Genomic DNA, 27,158 nt, shown 5'->3' with positions numbered 1-27,158 from the left:
TCCTCAGCTGACTACCCAGATAGCCCACAGTCCGGCCTGCCTGCTCTGGGCCCCTGCGGGGGCCCTGGGTGTGCCGGAGACCGCACAGGTGAATGGTGGCACCGTGTGGGCTTGCATGTGGGTTTTCCCGGGCGGCCTGTGGGACTGGGTGGGGAAGCAGCCGGCATCCTGAGGACCCGCGTCCGGGGTGGGGGCTCACCGCTGTGGGGGCTCACCGCTGTGGCTGCGCATGTGGATCTCCAGGGAGCTGGCGCTGGGGCAGCTCTTGCGGCACTGGGGGAAGGGGCAGACGCGCTCGTTGGGGTAGGTCTCTTTGGGCTTCTCGTCTGTGGCGGCCGCGGCCGGGGAGCCGGTGCCCTGGCGGCTGGCGCAGTAGTAGAGCAGGTGCGCCTGCAGGTTGCGCTCGCTGCGGTACCAGATGCCACAGTCCTTGCAGGGGAAGACGTCTTCTGTGGGGTGGGAAGCAGGCGGGGTCAGGCTGAAGGCCAGCCTGCCAGCCAGGGCAAGGCTGTGGGCGGAGGCAGGGCGTGGCCGTGACGGACCCCACCGTCCTCCCCACCCCAGGAGCTGAGGCGTTCACCCCTTCCTGTAACTGTAAGCCTCCTGGATGGTCCTGTGACAGCCCCACTCCCTTCCGTAGATCCCAGGAGCCCTGGGACCCGTGGGGAGTGGGGTCTGAGTGAACCCCTATGGGTCCCCTTCCAATGGTGAGCCCCATAAGGAGATGCTTTGGCCTCATGGGGACAGAAGGAAGAAGTGGACACCGCCGGGTGAGGCTAGCATCCATGACATACTGGGGTGACCGTGTGGACCCGGGAGGCCGTGGAAGAGGAAACGTGTGTGTACAGATGTGCGTGCAGGTGCGTGGGAGTGCCAGGCTGCAAAGAAAACCCACGCGTACAGTCCCTGGGCACTCAGGCACACGATGGCTGCTGACTGCAGTTCTAGGGATGTGGGCGTAAGACCAGGAGTGCAGAAGTTAGGAAGCCCCCATGCGCCCACACACCTGGGCGGCTCCATGTCAGTGACCACCTGGCTGGTCAGATTTGTCGAATTTACCACACTGACCCCAAATGGGCTGCTTATAACGAGAGTTTTGGGGGCTTGCACTCTGCTTACGGTGGTTTTGCCAGCAGGGGAGGACTTCTCTAGCGTGTTCTCAGTTTGTCTTTATAGCAGTTTAAGGAATGTTCTCTGCCCCAGAGCCCTGCCCCATCTGCCCATGGCCCCTTGGCTGAAGACAGGGAAGGGGAGGGCCTGTTCAGCTTGGCCTTGGCCTCCGTGTGGAACCCAGGGGCCCTGGGATTCCTTATCTGGCTTTCAAGCCCGTTCCACTTAGAGACTGATGTGATATCTGGTTTCTGCCTCTGCAGGTTAGTGCTGGTTTCTCACGCGGCTTCTCCGATGTTGATCCTGAGTCTGCAGTTATCACGCAGGGGTGGCCCCTACCCCCGCGCCCTCCCCTCTGCGGCCTGCTCGCCACCTCTGCCTCTTGGGAGGAATTTCAGTGCCTGGGTGAGCTGGCTCTTCCTCCTCCACCTCGCTGTTCTAGCGACTTTTCTGGCTCACATCTCCCTCCTGTGCTGTTGATTTCTGTTTCTCAAGTTCCTTTTACTTGGGGGCTGCAGGCAGCTCTGTCCTCTCTCAGCTGAGGCCTTGAGCTGGGTCCCAGACCTGGGAGGCCACTGGGTGGGTTTGTTTCTGCGTCTCCAGGGTCATTGTGGGGGACTGTGTTGCTGCAGGGGTGTGGGGAGAGGGGCCGTGGCCAAGCAGTTTAGAAAGGCTGCCCGCCTGCTGGTGACCACAGGCCAAATCTGGTGGCCTGTGGAGGGGCCTCCAGGCAGGTGCCTCTGCATCCTGCTTCACAGGTGAGATGGGCCCAGAGTGCCGGAGGCTCAAGAATTAAACTGGATCTGACCCTGGAATTGGTTCCTGCGGCTCTTGCAGAGCAGCAGACAAGCGTCGGCCGTGCCCTGGCAGCCGCAGAAGTGCTAGGGCAGGACTCAGGAATGGCAGCCGCACAAGTGCTAGGGCAGGACTCAGGATGTCAACAAGATGTGTGGCTCACGGTGGTGTCCTTCCAAAGCAGCGTTCCTGGGACACTGCTGCCTGGGGATGAGGCATGTCAGACCCACGAGGGGGAAACCGAGGCAGAGGCTGAGCCTGGGGCACCCGCAGCTGCCCCTCAGAGACTGGGAAGTGGTCTCCGCAGGCTGTGTGGGCAAGGACCCTGCTGGAGGACGGGACCCTCACCAGCCTGCTGTCCCCACTGTCTTACTGTCGTTATCAGTGGGGTGTTCCCCTGGAGTTGGGTCTCCCGGGCACCCCGAGACACTATGGGGGCACCCCCTCTCCATCCTGGTGGAGGGGCGCTCTGGCCTCCCGTCCCCTCTGTGCCTTCTTCCGGGGAAGAGGAGAAGGCAGATGGGGACCCCCTTTACTCCCGGCTCCTTTCAGTCACCTGCGGCCCGTGTTCTCTTCTGACCTCCTGGCTCCCTGGGGCAGTGGCTTGCCCAGCCCCCGCCCCCAACCTGGGCTTAGGTGTGGACCTGGCCGCTCGGCCCCTTCTCTCCAGTGTCACCAGCCATTCCCACCAGCACATAACATGGGCTATTATGTCCTGGGTACCAGGCACACAAGCCCATCCCCCTTTGGCCAGCTGGCCCCTGTGCAGGCCTCCTCTCTGACCCTCCCTGGAGCGGCCTCGGTCAGGGTCATGGCGACCTCTGCACTGTCAGGACCAGTAGTCATTTCTCTGCTGTTGGTCTCGCCACAGCCTGGATGTGCCAGACCACCTGCCGCCCTCCAGGGCCGCTCTAACCTATCTCAGCTCACTCTCCGTACCTTGGGAGATGTCCCCCGTCCCCTGACTCCAGGGTCCACAGGCCCCAGGGCTCCCTGAGCCCCATCCTTGTCCCTCAGTGGACTCTGTGGCTTCTCTTTTGCATGTAGCAGGTGTCTCGATGTCAGGACACTCAAAGAGTGGGGGTCTGCTCCCCTGACCCTCATACGGGCTGACATCCCCCCAATGGCCGCACACTTGGCCCTGCAGGTCCCTTTGCCCCTAACCACTGGCTGCCTCCACCTACTTCGAGCCGTCTTCACATCCGACTTGCTCACAAAGGTCGCTTTTCTTCCAGTTTTGTGACTCTGGTCACCAAAGCTAAACCTGAGTCTTACCGTCCCTCTCCACACACCATCCGGTGCAGTCCCTGTTCCCCTGGGAAGCCCCATCCGCTGGCCAGAGCCAGACTTGCCACGTGTTCCCTGCGTGACTCGTGCCTGTCCATGATGGCTACACGCTGTCCTTGGCCACAGAGGTGCACGGGGCGCACCATCACCCTCGGCTCATTTTTCAAAGTTTTGGCAGATATGGGATCTTATGTGTTGCCCAGTCTGGCCTTGAACTCCTGGGCTCAAACGGTCCTCCTGCCTCGGCCTTCCACGGTGCTGGGATCACAGGTGTGGCTCCTGTACCCGGCCGGGGGTGAGTGACTCATGATTCCCACAGCCACCCTCAGAGTTTCCGAGAGAGCCACTGCAAGAGTGGCATCTGTCCACTTCACTTGTCCCCAGGGGCGGCTCTGTCCCCAGCGACATGTGGCCATGTGTAGAGATATTTTGGTGACGTGTGCCTGAAGTCCCAGCTACTCAGGAGGCTGAGGCAGGATGGCTTGAGACTAGGACTTCATGACCATCCTGGGTAACAGAGTGAGACCTTGTCTCGAAAAAAAACAACAAAAACCCAACCAACAGATGTCTTGGTTGTCACAACTTGGAGGTGGAGGTGGTGGCAGCACCTAGTGGGCCGGGGCCAGGGCTGCTGCTCACCGCCCGTGGTGCCCAGGGAGACCTCCACTGTGGAATGACCTGGCCCCAGACGCCAGGAGGGCCGAGGTGAGGGTCCTGCTCTGCCCCACAGTCAGGGCCGCCCCTGCGTCTGCCCCCAGGGGAAGCACTGGCTTCTAGTGTGGTGTGCGGGGCAGAGCCAGGTCTGTGCCTAAGCCCACTTGCCTGCTGGCAGGGGCTTTCCCTGTGGTGGCCCTGGGCTCTGGGGACCCTCCTGTCCCTATGTGTTCTGCACTTGGGACCACCCACATCACTTCCTTCCCTGCCTTACCTCTCGCTCTGTCGGCAGCCTGCAGCCCCCGAGCTTCCCACCCTCAGCTCCCACCCTCTCCTGCCCTGCCTGCTCCTCCTTGGTGGAGCAGCCGCCCTGGGTGCGGGGAGCCCAGCACTTACTGTTGATCACTGCAGTGGCAAGGATGGAGGCCATCCCGGCCTGCTGCGGCAGGAGCTGGAGGTCGTGTGCAGGGGCTGGGCACGTGGGCTCTGCTGGCTCCTTCTTCACAGGGTGGCCGGGGGTGCTGTGGGGCTCGGCCGTGAGGAGCATGCTCAGGAGTCCCCCCGCAGGCACCGGCTTGGTGACCCTGCACCAGAGTGCGTCATCTGGAGGGAGACAGGTGTCCAAACCTAGGACTTTGTGCCCCACTTCCCTGTCCCGTCTTAAACAAGGGGCAGAGGATGGGGTCAGGAGAGCGGCCACCCGGGTTCACAGCCATGGCTGGCTGGCTGCCAGGGCCATCCTGCCTGGGGGGCAAGGCTGGGTAGTCCCCTGTGGGTGCTCACAGCCTGCCTGCCTCCAGGCCTCCTTGCCCTGGGCCCATCCTAGTGGGAGGGCCCCGAGGAAGTCTCCCAGGAAAGGGATGACGTGGAGGGCGGGTGATGCAGTAACTAGGGGAGACCCTGGGTGGCCACTTAGGGAAGGCAGCCAGAGGTGGGGCCCTAGAGTGGACCCGGCTCTCCAGGAAACCGTCCAAGGGCGGCTCTTCCTGCAGCCACCCGCAGGGGGCAGCCTCAGCCCACAAAGCCCAGGCTGCGCGGGGCCGGCTTGTTCACCTGGGGCGCCCGGGCCGTGTGTCCCCTGCGGTGCTGCCCTCAGGCCTGAGCCGGCCCTGCCCACGCGCACCACAGCCTGTCCCCACCCTGCACTGGGGCCAGGGACTCCACTGGCCAGTGGACCTGCCTAAACTAAGCCCAGAGGGTCTCCCGCTTCATCCCCGGGTGCTCGGAGGTGCAGGCCGCCCAGACGTGCCACCCTCAGTAGCAGCAGCACGGCAAGGCCCTCGACTTCCTGGACGGCCACCTTGACCGTTCCTGGAGCCAGCCCAACGACATGGAGGATGGTCCAGTGGCACCTGCCAGCCAGTCTGGCGTCGGGGTCCCTGCTGCTGCCCTTGGTGGGTTCCCAGAGGTGCAGCCAAGGCAGGGAGGAGATACGGGGATCACGGTGTCCCTCAGAGGGGCAGAATCCTCCCCCACCCCCCCGCCACGGACACCTGTCCTGGCTCAGCCTGCCAGTCGGGACCCTTATACAGGGACTCATGGTCTGGGCTGACTGGTCCCAGTAGAGCGTCTGCCTCACGCTGCAGCGCCCGGGGCCAGCAGCTCCCTGTGCCCCATCCCCTGCCCTAGCAGGCTGCTTTCCCTTTAAGGGCTCAGCCCAGGGGGAGCCAAGTGACCCCCACCTTCCGGAAGGCTTGGGACGGAGGTGCCGCGTCATACTGACCCTTCCTGTGGATCTCTGTGTTGGCCTCGGCCTCAGTCAGGGCCTGGGGCAGCGTCCTCAGCCAGCAGGCCTCGTCCACCAGCAGCAGGGTCAGGGCTGGGTTCTGGAGGGGGGTAGGAACACGTGGGAAGGGGTCCGTCAGCAGCCTGCCTGGGGGTTCCCGCGGGTATGTGGGGCATCCGTGACACGGATCTGCCTCCCGGCTTGGCTGCTAGGCCAAGCTGTGGACAGTCATTGGCCCAACAGCTGGCAGAGGTGTGGCATGGGCCATCTGTGCCATAGTTGACCGGCGGGGCTAACACCGTGCTGGGGCTGGGAGGCTTGGCAGGGAGTAGTACCTTCCAGGGTTGGGCGCAGGGTTCTTGTGGAGACTGAGGCCCAAAGAGGTCGAGCAACATGCTCCAGGTCACACAGCCAGGGAGCAGCAGAGCCTGAACTCACACCCGGCTCTGCGTATCTGTGTATCTGTGTTCTCCCCACTGCTCGCCCACCCTTGCCCCCGGAGTGCTGGGTGTGAAACCGCTGTTCCCACAGGGGCTGGACTGGTAGAGGCTCCTTCCACAGAGGCCCTAGATGCCTCCAGAATGACCTCTGTGGGCTGGGGCCGAGATTAGCCCAGAAGATACGGCACTTCCCTAGCAACCCTCGGGCCTCAGTGTCCCCGACAGCATGGCTCCCCTCCCTGCCACAGGGCGTGGCAGGGCCACCTGCGTTCCCGCTCGCTCCTGGGGCCGGCACACGGTGGACGCTGGGGAGCACCTGGTGGACTCAGCAGGTCTGTCCCCACCCTGAGGCTGGTCAGGCCCCTTCCTGTGGGCCTGAGACACCAGCACTGTGTTGGATCAGCCCTGGCCCCCCGGCCTCACTGTCACCTTGGAAAGCAGGCAGTACCCTCCTCTCCATCTCATGGGTGAGGAAACTGAGGCCTGGGAAGGGGAGGGACAGAGCTCATGCCAGTGCCTCGGGCCATGCCATGCTGTCGGCGGTGGCTCAGGCTGTCTGGAAGGAAAACACTCTGGGCTCGGCCCTCGGGGCAGCTGCCGGCGGAGCCCGTGGAGGCCGCCTCGTTTCCTGCATCCATTGCGCCCCGGCCCCCAGATGAATGGCAGAGGAAATGCGAGGGCCCCCATCCCAGTGCAGTCGGGGGCTGGGACAGGGCGAGGTGGGGCGGGCAGTCCATGGCCTTGCTCTGTGCTGCCCAACACTGGTCAGACATCAAGGGGAGAAAATGGTGATGCAGGAAGGGGTGACCGCCGCTGCCCCTCAGGCCTTGGTCCCTCTTGCAAGGCTGACTCAATCTCAGTGCCCTGACCCTCAGCCCTGTGCTGCTCACTGCACTGGTGGTCCCCAAGCTCAGCCACCTGGGTGTCCAATCTGGAGGCACAGCATACACGCGTGCTCCAGCACTTCCTGTAAACACACTTTTTGTTCTATACAAATGAATTCTTTTTAATCAGAAACTTCCTGCACCATGACCTTTGCCTGAAAAGCCAGTGTCACCTACAAATGCTGCCGCTGGCACGGGACAGGTTTGTGCAGCCCTGTAGTGAGGACGGCAGTCGGCCCAACCCTGCCATGGTAGAAGGGGCCGGGCTGGTGACAGTGCAGGGGTGTCCCCGGTGGGTCTGGGGTACCTCCCCACTAGGTGCCAGCCCATGAGCTTTCCTGGACTTTGCCAGCAGGCGTGGGACGCTGTGGGCCGCAGAGCTGGGCAGTGGGGTCCCAGTCAGGCTTGGCCTCCCTGCTGCGACCTTGGGCAGGGCACGACCAGACCCATATGCAGGGACCCCTCTGGGCCACCCCTGCCTCTTGGCCCATCCGCAGGGCATTCAGGAATCTAGCAAGATACAGCCTTCGGGCTGGGATGTTCAGTGACTACTCAGGCAAGGTTCGGGCAGGCTGGCCAGCAGAGCAGGTGGCTTCCACGTCACCTGCCTGCTACCACACGGCTCAGCCACAGAACGGGTGAGCAGAGCTAAGCTGGCCAGTGGGGTGGGTGCCCTGGCTGGGGTGGGTGCAACCCTGCAGTCCCAGTGTGAAGCCGTCCCCAGCAGCCACCCCAACCCCTGGCTCAGCTTCTCCTCTGCAGATGGGGCTCTGCCCTCTCCCCACATGGCTGTTGGGGGGACAGAGGGGCGGCCGAGCCCCTGCTCACTCTGGACCCACCCCAAGCCCACCGTTAGCCTTTGGGGCAGTCTCAGGGGGGTCAGCCCTATCTCCTTTGACTCAGTTTCCTCCCGGTATGTTGGGAGGCCATGATCTGTGTGAAGCTTTTTGCCTGCCTGGCAGGTTCCCAGCACAGAAGGCATATTAGCTCCAGCCCTGGCTGTTGCTTTTGGGTTGACCTGGCAGGACAAAGTGGGCAGGGGGTGCCGTCCACAGGGCATGTCCGGGGCAGCACATGCTGAGTGTCCACTGTGGTGAGTGGCTCCCCCGAAAAAGGTGCTTTGTGCAGGCTGGCATCGGGTGGGTGCCCCCCTTTTAAAGGACACCCCAGTGATTCCCAGGGCCGCAGAGCAGGGCTCGGGAACTGCACGCCAGCTGTGGGGCTCTGCCGGCTCCGATGGGGGCTTCCGCTGGGGCAGGCTGGGGGGTAAACCCCAGGGGCAATGGGCAGGCACGTTCCTGGCACAAAGGTGGGTGACCAGCGGCTACTGTGTCCCGGCTGCGCCCGAGCCAGGCGGGCAGTGCTCGGTGAGGCTGCTGGGGCCTGGCCCTCCCCACCCTGGCCTTCCTGAGCCTCTAATGAATATTAATGAGCAGAGGAGGGTGAAAAAATTAATCTGCTCGATCCTCCGATGGGTGCTGCGGTAACGATATGAAATCTAATTATTCGTCCCAATATTTCTAAACCCTCAAACTGAGACTGACAGCCTCGCGGCCGGTTTAATGCTTATCACTCCCAGGAGCAGCGTGTTCCCAGCACGATAAAAACACGCGCCGCAACTGTGCTGACGCCGCACAACCCCCCGATTTTTCTGTGGCACTCCCGAGCGGAGGGAAGGCGCCATGTTCCCGCCCGGCCCCGCCGAGTGCACCCCGCGTTTGTGGGGCACGACGGGGCGCCTGCCCTGGGTGTGCGGGTGGGGAGGGGCATGGGGAAGGAGGGCGAGGCTCCCATCCGGCACCCGCCCCCTGACCTGGGAGGGAACAGGTCGGAGACCTAGGGGTGCAAGATAAGCAGCTCCGGCCACCCTGCCACAGCCCCCACTGCCACACATTCTCAGAGGGGCCTGCCGCTCCTACTTCTGTGACCACAGGCTGGGAAGGGGTGAGGGCCTCCCTGCCAGTCTGCCCTGGCTGCTGAGGATGCAGGGGCCACCCTGACACCTCCCAGGGAGAGGTGAGCACAGCCTCGCCTGGGGCCACCAGGGTCCCCAGCCTGGAGGTGGCATGGACACGGCCAGCCCTGAGCCAGTGTCTTGCCCGGTGCCAAGTGGCCGGACGCCTGAAGCCAGCCGGGGGCCACCCGCCCATCCTGGGAGCCACTGCTGGGGCCGCGGCCAGGAGGCGCTGGGGCAGGAAGCCAATTTCAGCTTCTGCTTCCCTTGCGGAGGGGCTGGCTGGGCACGGGTCTGCCTGTTGATTTTTTTCTGTCTCTTCTTGTTTCCCCACCTCTGATCAGCCTGGAACAGAAGCCCTTTCTCTGGTGCTGCAGGCCCTTCCTGACCCTGCTCTGCCTGTGGGCTGTGGGGAGCAAGGGGGAAGGGGGCCTATTTTTTTCTTTTTTTTTGAGATGAAGTCTCACTCTTGTCCCCCAGCCTGGAGTGCGATGGCGTGATTTCGGCTCACTGCAACCTCCACCTCCGGGGTTCAGGCAATTCTCCTGCCTCAGCCTCCCGAGTAGCTGGGATTACAGGCATGCACCACCACACCCAGCTAATTTTTGTAGTTTAAGTAGAGATGGGGTTTCACTATGTTGGCCAGACTGGTCTTGAACTGCTGACCTCAGGTGATCTGCCCGCTTTGGCCTCCCAGAGTGCTGGGATTACAGGCGTGAACCACTGCACCTGGCCTTGGGAGGGGGCCTATTTTTAACTTCCCAACCGGGCCCTTCTGCCAAGACTCTCAGAGATGTGGGCGCTGCGGCCATCTTCCCTCCCAGGGTGCCACAGGCTCGGCACCCAGCCTGGTCAGGCAGGTGTGTCCAGGGTCCACGGAGGACCCTAGAGCCCACCCTGTTTGCCGCCCCTTGGGGTTGCCCTGTCCCTCCTCTGGGCCCTGGCCGGCCCCACCAGCAGTGGCCACTTTAAATTCCCCGGGCGGACCTGAGAATGCTCCTTGTTTCCCCCAACAAAGAGGTCAGTGTCTTGATTCTGTGGTGGCACCGATAGCCATCGGAAACCCTATCTGTGCAGCATCCGCTGTGACAACTTTATCTGAGGCCGTTCCCAAACCTCGCTGTGCAGCTCTGAAGCAGCTTGCAGGGCTGCTGGGGTGGCCCGGCCCATTGGAGCCAAACGGCCGGTCCTGCAGAAGCCCCGTGGGGCTGCTTGGTCATCCCCAGGACACTGCGGCGTAGTGGGCCAGCAGCAGGTTCACGGGAGGGTGGGAGCTGAGGCTGAGGCTGAGGCTGCTGAGGCCCCAGCCCGTCTTTCCTCCAGCCCATCCTGAGAAGTCCTCCACCTCCCCATCACCTTACCAGAGGCACCAGCTGGTCCCTCAGTGCCTCTGTCTCCCTCGACCATGCAAGGAGTACACTTCCCAGGTGAGGGCCTGAGGCCTGCACGACTACAAGCCAGGTCCGTGAGACCCCTGCCGCCTCGCTGCTTCCACTTCATCCACTGGGTCACTCACTCACTCACTCCCTCCCTTATCCGGCAGGCAGGCCTTGTGCACCAGCTGTTGCCAGGTGTGGGGAACACAGGGAACAGAACTGCATCTCCCGTGAGTCCTGGAGTGTGGAGCCAGCCAGAAATAGCAGGTAGGCGCCTGGAGGGGCAGCGACAGAGACACGGGACAGGCTGAGACGGGGAGTGGGGGTGGCTGTGCCAGGATGTTGGCCGAGACCTGGAGGGTGAGGAAGGGAGGGTGTGGATACGAGGGGGCCAAGGAACAGCACGGGGGAGGAAACAGAGAGGAGGGAACAGCACGGAGAGGGAACAGCATAGGGGAGGGAACAGCACAGGGGAGGGAACAGCACAGGGTGGGGGAACAGCACAGGGGAGAGGGAACAGCACGGGTTGGGGGAACAGCGTGGGTTGGGGGAACAGCACAGAGGAGAGGGAACAGCATGAGGGAGGGAACAGCATGGGTTGGGGGAACAGCACGGGGGAGGGAACAGCATGGGGGAGGGAACAGCACGGGGGAGGGAATAGCACGGGTTGGGGGAACAGCATGAGGGAAGGAACAGCACGGGTTGGGGGAACAGCACGGGGGAGAGGGAACAGCATGAGGGAGGGAACAGCATGGGTTGGGGGAACAGCACGGGGGAGGGAACATGGTGTTTGTGCTCAGGATACCTTAGCGGGGGGTCCCTGACCCACGATGGCCTGAGGCTTTCTCCCCTGGGGATGGGGCTGGGACCCCTGGAGGCACCACAGGGTCTGAGCAGTCCTCTGAAACCATGCAGGGAGCCCCAGAGCCTGGCGTCAGGGGTCATCGCCATGGCAGAACCTGATCTCATAGGAGGGGAAGGCTGGGCCTGGGGAGCTGAGTCAGGCCACTCTCCCTTTAGTTTTCACAGCACGGAGGAGGGAACAGCACGGAGGCAGGGGAAACAGCATGGAGTGGCAGTGGGGAACAGCACAGAGGAGGGAACGGCATGGGGGAGGGAACACTGAGGTTGGCCTCAGGCCATATATTCATCCATCCATCCATCCATCCATCCATCCATCCACCTGTCCATCATCCACCCACCCACCTAATCATCTATCCATCCACCCACCCTCCCATCCATCCATCCACCCACACTCCCTCCCTCCCTCCCATCCATCCATCCATCAATCTCTTCAACTACTCACCCACCTAATTATCCATCCATCCACCCACCCACCCTCCCATCCATCCATCCATCCACCCACCCATCCACCCATCCATCCACCTAATAATCCATCCATCCATCCATCCACCCACCCTCCCATCCATCCATCCACCCATCCATCCATCCACCTATCCATCATCCACCCACCCACCTAATCATCCATCCACCCACCCACCCTCCCATCCATCCATCCATCCATGCATCCATCCATCCTCCCATCCATCCATCCACCCACCTATCCATCATCCACCCATCCACCTATCCATCATCCACCCACCCACCTAATCATCCATCCACCCACCCACCCTCCCATCCATCCATCCATCCATGCATCCACCCACCCTCCCATCCATCCATCCATCCATGCATCCATCCATCCTTTCAGCCACCCACCCATTCATTCATCCATTCATCTATCCACCTACCCACCCACTCATCCATCCACCCATACATCTGTCCATCCATCCACCATCCATCTACCCACCTATCCGTCCATCTATCCACCCATTCACCCACTCATTTATCCATCCACCTATCCATCTATCCATCCATTCATCCATCCACCCATCTATTCATCTATCCACTCATCCATCTATCTACCCCTTCTTCACCCACTCACCCACGCATCCATCCACCTACCTATCTATCCATCCATCCATCCACTCATCCATCTATCCATCCACCCAGCTGTCAATCCATCTACCTACTCATCTGTCCATCTACCCATCTACCCACCCATCCACCCACCCATCTATCTACCCATGCATCCACCCATTCACCCATCATCCATGCATCCATCCATCCATCCACCTTCTCAGCCACCCACCCATTCATTCATCCATCCATCTATCCACCCATTCACTCATCCATCCACCCATACATGTATTCATGCATACATCCACCTGGTTATCCTCCCATCCATCCACTTATCCACCAGCTATCTACCCACCCATCCATCCATCTACCCACTATCCATCCATCCATCCATCCATCCATCCACCCATCCATCCATCCACTCATCCATCTATCCATCTACCCAGCCGTCAATCCATCTACCTACACATCTGTCCATCTACCCATCTACCCACCCATCCACACATCCATCCACCCACCATCCATCTGTCCATCCATTCATCCACCTGTCCATCATCCACCCACCCACCCTCCTATCCATCCATCCACCCACCATCCATCTGTCCATCTATTCATCCACCTATCCATCATCCACCCACCCTCCCATCCATCCATCCACCCACCCACCCACCCTCCCATCCATCCACCCATCCATCCATCCACCTATCCATCATCCACTCACCCACCTAATCATCCATCCACCCACTCTCCCATCCATCCATCCATCCACTCTCCCATTCATCCATCCATCCATCCATCCATCCATCCATCCATCCATCCATCCATCCACCCACTCTCCCATTCATCCATCCATCCATCCATCCATCCATCCATCCATCCATCCTTTCAGCCACCCACCCATTCATTCATCCATTCATCTATCCACCCACCCACTCATCCATCCACCCATATGTCTATCCATCCATCCACCTGGTTATCCATCCATCATCCATCTATCCATCCATCCATCCATCCATCCATCTATCCACCCATTCACCCACTCATTTATCCATCCACCTATCCATCTATCCATCCATTCATCCATCCACTCATCCATTCATCTATCCACTCATCCATCTATCCACTCCTTCACCCACTCACCCACTCATCCATCCATCCATCCATCCATCCATCCACTCATCCATCTATCCATCCACCCAGCCATCAATCCATCTACCTACACATCTGTCCATCTACCCATCTACCCTCCCATCCACACACCCATTCATCTACCCATGCATCCACCCATCCACCCATCATCCATCCATCCATCCATCCATCCACCCTCTCAGCCACCCATCCATCCATCCATCCATCCATCCATCCATCCATCCATCCATCCATCTATCCATCCACCCATCCATCCACCCACCCATCCACCCACCCACTCATCCATCCACCCATACATCTATCCATCCATCCACCTGGTTATCCTCCCATCCATCCACTTATCCACCAGCTAGCTACCCAACCATCCATCCATCTACCCACTATCCATCCTTCCATCCATCCATCCATCCATCCACTCATCCATCTATCCATCCACCCAGCCGTCAATCCATCTACCTGCACCTCTGTCCATCTACCCATCTACCCACCATCCATCTATCCATGCATCCACCCATCCACCCATCATCCATCCATCCATCCACGCACCTACCCACCCTGTCAGCCACCTACCCATTCATTCATCCATCCATCTACCCACCCACCCACTCATCCATCCACCCATACATCTATCCATCCATCCACTTGGTTATCCTCCCATCCATCCACTTATCCACCATCCATCTACTCACCCACCCATCCACCTATCTACGCATTCACCCACTCATTTTTTTTTTTTTTTTTTTGAGACGGAGTCTCGCTCTGTCACCTAGGCTGGAGTGCAGTGGTGCCATCTTGGCTTACTGCAAGCTCCGCCTCCCGGGTTCACACCATTCTCCTGCCTCAGCCTCCCGAGTAGCTGGGGCTACAGGCGCCCGCCACCATGCCCGGCTAATTTTTTTTTAGTAAAGATGGGGTTTCACCGTGTTAGCCAGGATGGTCTCGATCTCCTGACTTCATGATCCGCCCACCTCGGCCTCCCAAAGTGCTGGGATTACAGGCATGAGCCACTGCGCCCGGCCTCACCCACTCATTTATCCATCCACCTATCCATCTGTCCATCCATTCATCTATCCATTCGTCCATCTATCCACCCATCCATCTATCCACCCCTCCTTTACCCACTCACCCACTCATCCTTCCATCCATCCATCCACCCACCCTTTCAGCCACCCACCCATTCATTCATCCATCCATCTATCCACCCACCCATTCATCCATCCACCCATACATCTATCCATCCATCCACCTGGTTATCCTCCCATCCATCCACTTACCCACCATCCATCTACCCACCTTTCCATCCACCTATCCATCCATTCACCCACTCATTTATCCATCCACCTATCCATCTATCCATCCATTAGTCTATCCACCCCTCCTTCACCCACTCACCCGCTCATCCATCCACCCACCTATCCAACCATCCATCCATCCATCCACCCACTCATCCATCTATCCATCCACCCAGCCATCCATCCATCTACCTACACATCTGTCCATCTACCCATCTACTCAACCATCCACCCATCCATCTACCCATGCATCCACCCATCCACCCATCATCCACCCATTATCCACCCATCCATCCACCCACCTACCCACCCACCGACCCACTCATCCATCTGTCCATCCACCCACTCATCCACCCAGCCCTCCAGCCACACATGCATCCATCCATCCATCCACCCACCCACCCACCCACCCATCCATCCATCCATCCATCCACCCACCCATGAATCAGTCCACCTACCCATCCACCACGAGTGTTTCTTCTGTATCTGACTATAAATTCTGAAGCTGGCTGGGCCCCTCAGGCCCCTTTCCTCCAACCCCTGGCGTGGCAGGGGTGGGAGCTGTTGCTACATCAGGGTCACACGGCAAGTCGGTGCCAGAGTCCACACTCCTGACTCGGCCGGGGACTTGTGCACTCATTTTCCTCTGTGGGTGCCCGCCCCCCATGTCCAGAGGTGGGGAACCCAGGGGGAAGCCACCCTGTCCCTGTTCACCCCGGCTTGTAAGCAAGCCCCAGGCCTGTGGAGGCCAGTGGGGAGGGTCACAGCATCGCATCTGCACCCCTCCCCCTTCTCCTTCTACAAAGAGAGAAGAAAAACCGGCAGCAGCTGGGGCGATCCGGGCAGGAGGCAACGTCCTCCTCAGGGAGGGGTCGGGGAGAGAACTGGGACCTATCAGCCAAGAGCGACAGGGGCCCGCTGAGACGCAAAAATATTTAGACAATAAATGAAGTATCGGAAAGGCGTGCATATCTTGAAGAAATCAATCATCTTGTACGGTGTGTCTGGACACTCGGCGCCAAGGCGGAGATAGCGCCTCGCTGGGGAGATAAGGGTTAATCAAGGATTTAATTCTGCAGGAGATAAAGCAGAGGAGGGAAGAGTGGAGCGGGGGCTCCTTCCTCCCCGGGCTCCCCGCAGAGCCTCAGCGGCTCCTCTGGCCTTGGCTCCCCTTGTGCCCCCAGACGTTATCTCCCCACTTGGGAGGGTTTCTAACCCCATGTCCGTATCCCCAGGATGGCCTGTGCCCTAGGCCAGAGCAGGACTAAATGCGGAGGCAGGCGGACAGGGAGGGGTGACTGCAGCTAGGGCAAAGGGCAGCCCGTGGGGATGACTCCTGGGCCGGTGCCAGCCCCTCAGCCCTACCATTAAGGAGCTTGCGAGGGTCTCCGGGGATAGGCAGATGTGGGTTCTATTTCTCCCTCTGCTGTTTGATCCTGGGTATTTGGGCAATTGACTTAACATCTTGGAGCCTCAGTTTTCTCATCTGTAAAATGGAGTGGCAGGACCCTCCTCGTAGGGTGCGGGGAGGAGGAAGTGAGGATGGGCGTGTGGTGTGTCTGGAACTCACAGAGCCCTCCAATCTCAGCCCCTATGGTCTTTGCCCTTGGTCTCTACCTATGGGTTTTCTTGACACTTTGAGAGTTCAGAGATGAGAGCCACGGAGCTCCTAGCCCATCCACTCATTCCTCCTGGCAACCATAAATGCCTGCCAACATCCCCACATCCCAGCACCCCAGAAGGATCAACTGCCGCTCGCACGCGTACAGTGATGGGGAGCTCACGCCCCACAGAGCCAGCTCTAAACACCATGGCTTCCTTCCTGTGGTGGAGCTGAAATGTGGCTCCTTCCATGGAGAAAACTGACCACCGCTGAGCTTCCGCTGCCGTTCTTCCACCTCCCTGTTCCAGGCCACGGGGCCAGGCAGCCACCCCTCCTGCAGGGCTGCTGGCCACAGTGCCCACTGAGCCATGCCCTGTGTCAAGCACCACTCCTGACCATCTCACGTGACCTGCCCAGCTGCCCTGGCAGACAGGGGTGCCCTGGGCTTCCCTGCACCACAGATAAGCTTGCAGCCCTGCCCACGCCCCCTCTCAGGGTCTGCAGGCTCAGACGTAAAAGGAAGCTTTAGGCGCCCCTGTGTCTCACCCAGGGTCCCAAAGGCTGAGGAAGTGGAGGCTCACAGTGGGCAGGGGCCTGCCTGGGGATGCACAGCAAGGAAATGGCATAAAGGCAGGAGACTCCAGGGCCTGGCAAAGGGGGACGCCCTCTGTCCTGGGCCAGCTTCCCAATGACACCCTGAGCGGTCTGGGACACGTGTCTGCCTGCTCAGCTGCAAAAGGCTGTGTGAATGGCCCAGGAGGCCCCAGACCCTATGCCGCCCATGATGCAGCCCCACACGTACTTACAGGTTTCTATATACCAGTGCCCTTTCTTAGCTGAGACGTGTTTTAAAAGAAACCATTATACCCTCTTCCGAGGAAACCGAACTGACTTGTCATAAGTCGGAGGTAGCCCCAGAAGTACATCCAAGACAAATGACACAGGCCTTTGTGTCTAGCAGCAAGGGGCTGCCTTGGAAGGCTCTGCCAGGCAGGGGCTGTCACCAAGGAGATGAGCACACGTGCCGAGGCCATGGAGACCATGGGCCTGACGGCCATGCCTGTCGTCAGAAGAGTCCGCGGGGACAGACACAGAACTACCCTCTCGCTCTCTGCTGTAGCGTCCCCACCGTCCCAGTACCCCAAGGCCTGGGCCATTGCTTTGTTCCTCCCTCCCCTTGAATGCTCTTCTCCTCTGCTCCAATGCCCACTCATCTGTCAAGGTCCTGCTTAAAGAACCCCTCCTCCAGGTAGTCCTCCCTGAGGCACCAAAGGCCCCATATCACCTCCTACAGGAAGCCCTCCCTGGGCCCCAAGGCAGTGAATCCCTCCCTATCCTCCAGGTCCCAATATCTCAGGCCCACATCTTCTTACAGGCTCCACACAAAGTGGCCAGAGCCCCTGAGCTGGCATCTAAGCTGGGCCTGTCCCCTGGGTCGGTGTTGCCCTGCGTCGGGTGGGCGGGCAGGGGCGGGGATGGGGGCTTCTTACCGGCTCCGCCTGCCTGGGGGATGAGGCTCTGGTCTGGACACTCCCGTGGAATGGGCCCCAGGACAGGCCCGTGGCGAGGCTGAGTCGGGCCCGTATGCGCCTCTGCCCATCCTGCACCACCGGCTCCAGCTCGTCTGCAGAGAGACATCGCAGGCATGAGGCGTGCCCGGTCTGGGGCCTGTCCAGCCCACCTCCCGCTAGGGTTGGCCCAAGGGGCAGTGGAGGGTGGCAGTCCTGGGGGCCTGGGCTGAATGGCAGGGGCTGGGCAGGTGCTGGGTCCCAGGGGCCTGGGCAGCCCTGCAGCAAGATCTCTAGGGCACTGTGGGGTGGAGGGACGCAGCCAGGAGGACGCCTGTGGCTGGGTTTGAGCGAGCTGTGAGCCCTGCGATGGTCGTTCTCCAGAGCAAGGGCTGCGGGTTGGACAGGACCACGGAGCCTGGCCGCACAGTGCAACGCTGGCCTCAGTTTATGTCACGGCTGACTGGTGGCCCCCAAAAGATACATCAGCCTGCAGTCTATGAACATGCTGATATTTGGAAAAAGGGTCTTTGCAAATGCAATTAGATTAAGGCTCTTGAGATCAATGGGATTATCAGGTGGGCCCTAAAACCAATGACAAGTATCTTTCTAAGAGACACAGAAAAGGAGACAGAAAAGACCATGGGAAGATGGAGGTGGAGATGGGAGGCAGCCATGAGGGTCGCCTGAAGCCCCCAGAAGCTGAGAGTGACAGGAGGGAGCCTCTGGAAGGAGCCTGGTGCTGCCGACACTTGGACTTGGGACTTGGAGCCTCCAGGCTGTGCGAGGACACACTCTGCTGCCTGAAGCCCCAGGTCATGCTAACTTAGCACCCAGCCCAGGACACACACACACCTGGCCCTCACCTGCCTCCTGGAGCCTCAGCCTCCTCGGTGGACAACAGGGACGTGGCTCCTCCCAGGCCACACACCCTCTGCCCAGGAAGGCCGGGCCACCTCTACCTCTCCTGTGGCCAGGGCTGCCTGGGCCCACAGAGGCCTCACGTGGCCTGGCCTGGTCCCCTGGCCGCAGTGCTGTGGCGGCCCCACTTCCTGGAGCCCCGATTGGGCAGGCTGTGGCCTTAATGGGCCTGATGATCAGATAGCTGCTTGCCTAATGGCAGAGATAACATGTAAATACGCCGGGAGGCCCTGCTAAAACGTTTTAACTGGGTCTTTGTCTTCCCCAGGGCAGATAAGATGGCAGCGAACCAGGACCGAGAGGCCGAGGAGGCCCGCGCCCCTTTATCAGCCCCCAGGAAGGGAAGAGCGGACTGGGGGCAGCAGGAGCGGTTCTGCCGTCTCAGCTTCAGGGCTGCCAGCCCACCCAGAATGCCTGGGTCCCGGCCCAGGGCTCTGACCACTGGGCCGCCCTCCTCCCTTGCCCCTGCAGGGGCAGGGCTTGGCACCAAGAGGGTGACCAGTGTGAGCTGGGTCCCAGCATCACAGTCACACGGGCCAGCCAGCACCACGCGGCCCTATGGGGGACCGGAAACACCCATTCCTGTGACGGTCATCCCCCTGCACAGACAAGGACATCGAGGCCCCTGGAGGCTATGCGGCTAGCAGGCTAGCAGTGGGGCACCGGGGTCCAAACCCAGAGGCCTGGCTCCAGGGGCACCCCTGCTTGTGACAGTGGTGGGGGGGCCCGGCCCCTCATGTCCTGGCTGTACCTGCGACTCTGGCCCACCTGGCCAGGCCTCGGGGGTGGGCATGGGAGAGAAGAGACTCCCCCGATGGGAGCTCCTGGTGTGTGCTCATCTGTCCCTCTGTCTGGCCTCCGGCGGGTCCTGACTGCCACCATCAAGTGAGCCTGTGTGTCACCCCCGAGTCAGGGCTGGGGCCACAGGGAAGCATGTGGAATCCCATCCGGACCGTCAGAAACGCTTGGAGCTTCGTGGGGTGGGCCCTGCATGCAGGCCTCTGCTCTCCTGCTGGGTCCTGGGGGGCAGGGCGGGGTGGGGGGCGAAGAGGACCCCTTGTCCGAGAAGCCCCTGAGGGCACGTCTGGACCCAGGAGTGGCTGCGACTTCCTTTCAGAGAGGGAAGGGGTGACATGCCTTCCCCTCGGGTTCCAGAACATTCCTGACCAGAGTCCCTGCTGTTCCTGAGACACTGCTGTGCACCTGGGGCTGGTGCCCACCTTTCCAGGGGTAGGAGGAGCTTGGGCCTGCAGCGTCCACACCTGCTGCGTGTCACACCTCAAGGGTGCTGAGGTCCCTGTCCTGGCAGCCCTGGGCTCTCACTTGCCCCCTGCCCTCATGGGGAAGTGGGAGGGCAGAACTGGTGCCCACCCTACCCGGCCCACGATGCACCCACAGGCAAACGGTCCTGCTCCCTAATCGGAGCTCCAGGGCCAGCCGGCCAAGCCTCCCAGATAAGAGCGTGGCTGGCATTTCCCGTGGCGGCCGCCCCTTCTGGGTATCACACACTGCCAGAGAGGGCTGGCTCTGATAAAGGTGGCCGTTCCACTCGCCCAGGGGCAGAACCCACCACTCAGGGATGGCCGGGGGCTGGGCGAGGGGCCTCCAAGGAGTCCAGGGATCGGAGGGGTGTGGGGCTGGGGACCAGGGCAATGGTCACCATGACAACCCATCTCCCTGGACCAGGGTTCAGGATGCGTCTCCAAGGGGCTGTGCACGGGAAAGGTGCCTCTTGGGGGTGGATGCAGGTGCCTGGATTGGTAAGGGGAGCATGGCTGATCTTAGCCCCAGCTCACCCCAGGTGCCCTTCCGCAGCATTCGACCTGTGCAACTGAACATGGAGGCCGTGGTGGTTCTCAATGCTCTTCTGCTCACATAACCTATTTCCAGCCCCCTGTTCCTGCAGAGACCCTCTCCCAACCGGAAGTAAAATCGCATTGGAAAGTGGGGGTGGGTGAGGCCTCCTACTCCTGGCAGATGGGGTGCCTCCTGAGGACTTGACTCAAGGCTGAGAATGGATGGAAGTGTCCGTGAGTGAGGGTGAGGGGCCTGGAGCCTAGGGCCGGGGGATGCTGAGCTGGGTGGGAATGGGCAGGAAGACACAGGCAGTTGTTTTTTTAAATGGCCTCTGAAATGGCTGGGGGATCCAGACAGTGGCACCCATGGAGATGGTCAGCACCCAACCCCACCACCAGGAAGCCTGGGGCCCGGCGAGGCTGAGGAGTGCCCAAGCCACACTGGGAGCTGTGGCTGGAGGTGGGACCAGAACCCACCGTGAGCTCAGTGCTTGTCCCGCCACAAAACCCTGTGGGGCACCTGGGGCAGCAACAGGCAAGCCACAGCCTTGGCCTTGGGGCTCCCAGAAAACACAGGCAGTGGCCAGACACCCCCACTGGCACCGACAGCTCTGAGGGCGGGCCAGTCAGGGTGGGCTTCCAGGGGGTGGTGTCCTTCCCTGCCAGCCTCCTGTGACTGATCTTTCTGCCACCCCTTCCCCAGCTCCAGAACAACTGGGTGAGCCCAGCAGAGATGCCAGCTCCGGCCAGGTTGTCTCTGCAGCTGAAGAATGGGGATGCTAGCTGTGGCTCCCAAAAACCCACGAACCCAACATGAGTGCCCACCCCACGGACCCAACATGAGTGCCCGCCCCACGGACCCAACTGAGTACCTGCCCCACGGACCGAGCCTCAGCCAGGCCCAGCAGGACTTGTGAGGATTCTTTCCAGCTGTGCTGAAGTTACTCCTCCCAACGTACATGGGGGAGGGATCCGAGAGGTTAAGCAACTGGCCCAAGGGTAGGCAGTGGGTAGGTGGGTTTGAACCAGAGCCCCAGGGCTCTTCTGAGCTGAGGTGGGAGGCAGCGGCTGGTGGCCCCGTGGCTGACTCTTCCTGCTCTGACCTCAGTTTCCCCATCTCTAGGCGGGTCTCCTGAGGAGGGGGCGGGACCCAGGCCGCATGGGTGAGCCCAGCCGGGGGAATGGGGCCGCCACTACAGGCACAGCACTGGGACAAGGACTAATTTATTCAGGCAAACAAGACTGCACATGCCATTTCCAGAACAAACACGCTGTGCTGGGATTCAGTTTCACCCCCAAGCATCTGCGAGGAACCAAATGAGAAGTTCCAGCCATTGCATATTTATATGATTGAAAGGTCCACATGGGTCTTAAGGCCCTCCGATGACACCCCACGGGGATGGAAGCAGTGGGGGATCGAGGACCAGGCAGAGCTTGACGCTGCTGGCTGAGCCAACCCCACAGAGTGGGGAACCTGGCTGAGGGGAGCCCGGTGGGTCTGGCCAGGGTCCAGGGCCTTTTGGGGGTGCCTGGGGAGGGAGAGCTGGGGTTTGGAATCCACAGGCCTGGGGCCAAGTCTTGCCTCTGCCCAGCTTGCCAGCGGTTGTGTGTGCTCTGAGCCTCAGTTTACCCATATGGAGAAGGGGGTGCCAGCATGACGTTCCCTCGGGCTCGTGCCGTGAGGTTAGGGGGTGTGTCTGCCGGTGCAGCCAGCACTGTTCTCTTTCTCCTAGCTGCCCAGATGGGCTGAGAAGCTGCACCAGGTGGGCATTCTAAGGCCTGGGGCCCAGCCCAGGGCTGCCCCCTGGGACTTGGCCTTCACCCCTGGGCTCTGGCTCTGCCCCCGAGGCCCTAGAGGACCCTGTCGCCTCCCTCAACAACGTGGCCAACAGTGCCCAGCACAGGAACCGTGGCCCCCTCCGTGAGGCGCGTGTGGCAGCAAGCCGGTGGAGGAGCGTCTGCTCCCATCCCACAGGCCCAGAGACTCCAGCAAGCAGCTGGGGGTCACACAGCAGGGAGGGCAGTTGCTCCCAAGACCAGACCCTGAAGCTGCTCTCTGACAGAGGATCCAAGGCTACACCCAGGGTCTTCTGCCTCCTGAACCCACTCTGCTCAGCTTCCCGCCTCCCTGGGCCTGTTTCTCCACCTGCTCCTGAACCCACTCTGCTCAGCTGCCCGCCTCCCCGGGCCTGTTTCTCCACCTGCTCCTGAACCCACTCTGCTCAGCTGCCCGCCTCCCCGGGCCTGTTTCTCCACCTGCTCTTGAACCCACTCTGCTCAGCCGCCCGCCTCCCCAGGCCTGTTTCTCCACCTGAGCCATGGCCCTGGCAGGCTGGCTCACAGCTCTGACTTGAGGAGGCAGGTGAAGGCGTCACCCTGTGAGTCTGCAGACGTCCGGGAACCGGGGCCCCTCCTGCACACAGCTGGCCTTCCCGCCTTCCAGGGGCCAGCCTCCGTGTGTGCCTAATGGCTGGTAGTCTCTGGAGTGCAAAGTCCAGCCACCCCAGATGGTGGGCTCTGTGGTTGGTGCCCACCGTGGGTCACCCCAGCACCCACTTATCTAATCGGCCCCATCGCTACGCCCGGCCCCACCCTGTGGCTCCCATAGGCCAGCTGGGCCCAGCTTTGTTGGGAGCGGCCCTGTCTCAGGGATCATGCTGTTTGCTTTTGATAAAAGTCACAAAAAAGGAAAGAAAAAGGAGTGAGGGGGAGGGAAGGAAAAACCCCAGGCTGACGAGGTTCTGGAAGCCTCTGTGGGTCAGCGGGCTGGCGGTGAGGCTGGTGCACAGACCACGTGGGCCCCGAGAACACCAGCTTCCAACACGTCCTGTACAGACACAGAAACCGAGGCCAGAGGGGCAAGCGGCTCCCCAAGGTCACATGGGAGGCAGACCAGGGTGGCCAGGGGTCAGCTGCGTGGGGCGGGGCAAGCCAGCCCCTCTGTCCACCATGACGCGCCGCGTGCAGATTCGCTTGCTGATCACATGTGCTCGGTTCCCGCGCAGGCAAACCCCGCGGGGCCCCTGAGGGCCTGGAGCCCATTTAACAGGGGGCGAGGTGACCTGCCCAAGGTCACCAGCTCCAAAGTCAGACCCTCCTGGGGGAAAAAGCCCATAATCTGGGTGGCAGCTGAGGCCCCAGGACAGAGAGAGGCGACAGAAGGGGAGGGGGGAGGCTAAGTAGCTCCTCCCCCGCCCCGTGACCTCCACGCAAACTCTGTGTCCCCTCTGCAGCCTCAGCAGCGGGCCCTGGCTCTGTGTGCTGCAGCCACCTATGGGAGGCAGAGCCCTGGTTCCCAGGATTCACCAACCAGGGCCCACGGCAGGCACCGAAGGCCACATCTGGGAGAGGTTCAGAGTGAGTGTCGGGATGGGCCTGTGCCAAGGAGAGACCAGGGGAACCCACGTGGAGCCCAAGGCCTGTGGTTGGACTCTGTGGCCTGCTCTGCGGCCACGGGAGCCTCTTGGGCAGTAGAAAGGGTGGTACTGTGTGGATGTCATGGCCTCCTTCACATGTGATCCTCCCAAGATCTGGCTGGGAACAAACCCAGGCCTGGTGAGAAATGGATGGGGGACGAGGCTGGAGGGTCCAACAACTTCTTTTCTTTCTTTTTTTTGAGACAGAATCTTGCACTGTCGCCCAGCCTGGAGTGCAGCGGTGCAATCTCGGCTCACTGCAGCCTCCACCTCCCGGGTTCAAGCGATTCTCCCATCTCAGCCTCCCGAGTAGATGGGAGTACAGGTGCGCGCCACCGCACCCGGCTAATTTTTGTATTTTTAGTAAAGAAGGGGTTTCGCCATGTTGGCCAGGCGTGTCTTGAACTCCTGACCTCAAATGATCTGCCCACCTCAGCCTCCCCAAGTGCTGGGATTACAGGTGTGAGCCACCGTGCCCGGCCCACCAGCAACTTCTTCACACATCCTCGACCCACTGGGCCCCTTCCTGTGATCCCCTTTTTAGGTTCCTGTTTACAGATGGGGCAACCAAGGCCCAGAGGAGGGAGTGGCTGCTGGAAGCCCCCGAGTGGAGCCCAGGATGGGCTGGGGAAGGGTATCCTCCCAGGAGGGCTGTGGGGCTGGGCCCATCTGCAGAGGGGCCTCACAAGGGTCCCTTGTGAGCATCCGAATGCCTGGGTGCATGGGTGAGGTCAGGGTACACTGGGCAGCTGGCTCTCTGCAGGGGGTCTTTCCCACAGCCATGCGGGCCCCTCAGGGCTGCCACTTCTCCCCAAGGCCCACATCTGCCAGAGCTGGATGGCATCTCCCATGGGGGCTGGTGTTCCCAGGCCTGTAGAATCCACAAGACCCAACCCAGGCTATGGACAGTGGCTGAGCATCGTCCTCTGAGCCATACCCCATCCAGCCAACCTGCCAGGGCATGGAGAATGCTGACACACCCAGGCAGCCCAGGTCTAGGACCAGGAGACCAGAGCCATGGGGCACTAGTCAGTCAGTGTGTTCCCTGGATCAAGCCACACCTGAATGCCAAGTCAAGAAACACAAAGGGACCCAGGCTTGACTCCAGCCCTGGCTGGGTCACTGATGGCCATGGCACCTCTGGGCAGACCTCAGCTTCCCATCTCTGAGCTCTGGAGGCGGGGACACGGTGCTGAGGGGGTGAGGCCAAGAGCTCAGGGGATGATGGGGACCGTCTCTCCTGCTCTCATCTGTGAAAAGCAAGGCCTGAGAAGCTGGGGGCCACGTTGGAGGTTACACAGCCAGCAAGTGGCATGGGAGAGTCGAGCCCAGGTCCTCTGATCGCAAACCCATGTCTGCAGCCCAGGCCATACCCCCACTTGCAGTGAATCCCAGCCATTGGGTAGTGGGCCCTCCGTGAAGCCCCTTCCCCGTTCACAGACAGGAGCCGCCGAGCGGAGCAGGCAGAAGGCCACCTGGAAAGGCCAGCAGGGCCGTAGCCCTCACTCGCGGCAGTGGCCCCGGCTGTGGCACTCGGGACAGCCGAGATGGAAGGAACAACGTGACATGCGCTAGCGAGAAGGGAGACGGAGCCGCAGGCGGATGAGACGCGGGTGACGGGAGCCATGGATGCACCAGAGCTTGGAGACAAAGCCACTCGAGGGCTCTGCACATTAGCCTGGCTTCTGGGGGCCTGATGAGGGTTCCCACCCTGCCTCCTCCTGGGTCCCCCCAGCGCCCCTCAGAGGGTCCAGGTCCTTGCAGGAGGGCTGGGTCTGGGAGAGGCGCAGAGGAGCCTGGGAGCTGCACACCCAGAATGGGTAGAGAAATGGATCAGCTTCGCTGTTGAAAAACCAGATGTCACATACGTCTGGGCCCTCTGGCCACACTGGGGAAATGGCTCTGCTCCTCAGAGCTGTGCCCCGTGCACACCCAGTGATGGCCACCACCCTGCGGACGCACACTCAGTGCACAGCCTGCCCTGCCCGCCCGCCCCCATTCAGTCCTTTCTGGATTATTCTGTGTTATTGTGTGCCCAGCATTGCAGTTAAGCCCCAGCACAAGACCTGAGTCCATTTCACTGAGGGGAAACAAAGGAGGGGCCTGCCCAAGGCCCCCCAGCGCCCTGCCCTGGAAGACCCTAGGCCCATCACCTCCTGGGAGGCTTCCAGCTCCTCTACCCTGGTCCCCCTGCCCTGGTGCCCCCCCACCCCTGCCCTGGTCTCCCCACCCCCTGCTCTGGCCTCCCCGCCCCCTGCCCTGGTCTCCCTGCCCCCTGACCCTGGTGCCCCCCAACCCTGCCCTGGTCTCCCTGCCCCTGGTCTCCCCACCTCCTGCCCTGGTCTCCTCTGCCTTCTGCCTGGCATGGCCCCTGTTGGCCTCCTGGCCATGATGCCTGGCCTCTGCTGGGCCACAAACCTCAGAGCACCCTGGAGGCCAGTGGAGAGCCCAGGGTGGGGTTGGCCTAGAGCCCCAGGCCTCCTGGACAAGGGTTTTCTTCTCACCCCAGGCCAGAGGTTAACAAAGGGCTTCGAACCACAGAACCTGCCTTCCGGAGATGTTTCCCCCAGACCCTGCACTCACTGTGGATGGCTGTGGGGGGCCGGGGGTGCGGGGGTTGCCTGTCCTTGGGGTGGGCACGTGGTTGGAAAGCCCCATGGGGGGGCCCTGCCAGTGGCTGCACCTGCCGAGGCTCTCTCTCTGCTAGAGGTAGGCCTCGTGCCCTATGTGCCCACCCAGCACGGTGGTCTCCTTGCCAAGATGTGCTCAGGACCCACATCGCAGGGGGCCTGGGTGGGGTCAGCAGACAGCCGGCATGGGCTGCGTTCCTCGGAGCTGACGGCAGGGGGTGCTGGCTCCGGAGAATGGTAGGTGCCAGATACGGTGCTGCCTCAGGGCCAGCCCACATGGCATTGTGCCAGGACCCCAGGAAGCCGTCGTGTGGAGGGCGATGCCGGCCCCTCCCACCTCCTCCCTGCCTCCCAGGTCCCCAGAGTGCTCACCACCTCCTGAGGGCACCAGGGGGCAGAGGTCTTGATTTCATTAACTCTGTCTTCCTGCTGGACTGTCAGCCCCTCAGGGCCAGCTGTTGAACGGCTGTGTCCCCAAGGCACTGGGACACGGTGGACCTGAGTGCCTGTGTTTGGAGGAGGAGGGCACCACCTCCTGGGAGAAGACCCAGCCAGAGGACCCTGGGGAGGGACTGGCCTCCTCGCCAAGGCCCTAGCTGGCTCTGGGCTGCCCTTCCACAAACGGGCAGTAAGGAGCAGCAGGCTCAGGGGCCATGGCTTGGCTTGGCCAAGCCTGGGCCTGGCGTCCACTGTAGAG

At 61.3% G+C, this 27,158-nt stretch overlaps 1 protein-coding gene and 1 long non-coding RNA gene across 15 annotated transcripts in view; one reads left to right on the top strand and one right to left on the bottom strand.

Moving 5' to 3' along the window:
• ZFPM1 (zinc finger protein, FOG family member 1) overlaps positions 1 to 27,158 on the bottom strand; it is an 82,241-nt gene that overhangs the window by 2,710 nt on the left and 52,373 nt on the right. For all 3 annotated transcript variants that reach the window (XM_055364493.2, XM_055364494.2, XM_055364495.2), the window contains 4 exons: positions 17,681 to 17,814; positions 5,570 to 5,672; positions 4,243 to 4,449; positions 216 to 449 (listed from right to left, as the gene is read on the bottom strand). In XM_055364493.2, coding sequence (XP_055220468.1) covers positions 216 to 449; positions 4,243 to 4,449; positions 5,570 to 5,672; positions 17,681 to 17,814 — 678 coding nt within the window. The remainder of the gene's footprint in view (positions 1 to 215; positions 450 to 4,242; positions 4,450 to 5,569; positions 5,673 to 17,680; positions 17,815 to 27,158) is intronic.
• LOC129527410 (uncharacterized) lies at positions 443 to 26,436 on the top strand. 12 transcript variants are annotated; one of them, XR_010131634.1, is made up of 9 exons: positions 443 to 860; positions 1,374 to 1,515; positions 10,394 to 10,493; positions 18,888 to 20,659; positions 21,119 to 21,328; positions 21,773 to 21,907; positions 22,149 to 23,772; positions 24,039 to 24,156; positions 25,272 to 26,434. It is a non-coding gene; the product is annotated as an uncharacterized lncRNA (long non-coding RNA). The 12 variants fall into 12 exon arrangements; XR_010131642.1 differs by having other exon boundaries at positions 18,888 to 19,849; positions 20,526 to 20,659; positions 21,773 to 23,772; positions 25,272 to 26,433; XR_010131638.1 differs by having other exon boundaries at positions 18,888 to 19,849; positions 20,435 to 20,659; positions 21,773 to 23,772; positions 25,272 to 26,433.

Source organism: Gorilla gorilla, chromosome 18, assembly GCF_029281585.2.
Source record: "Gorilla gorilla gorilla isolate KB3781 chromosome 18, NHGRI_mGorGor1-v2.1_pri, whole genome shotgun sequence".
In the NCBI taxonomy this organism is placed as follows: domain Eukaryota; kingdom Metazoa; phylum Chordata; class Mammalia; order Primates; family Hominidae; genus Gorilla; species Gorilla gorilla.
This window is presented reverse-complemented; position numbering and strand designations above follow the sequence as displayed.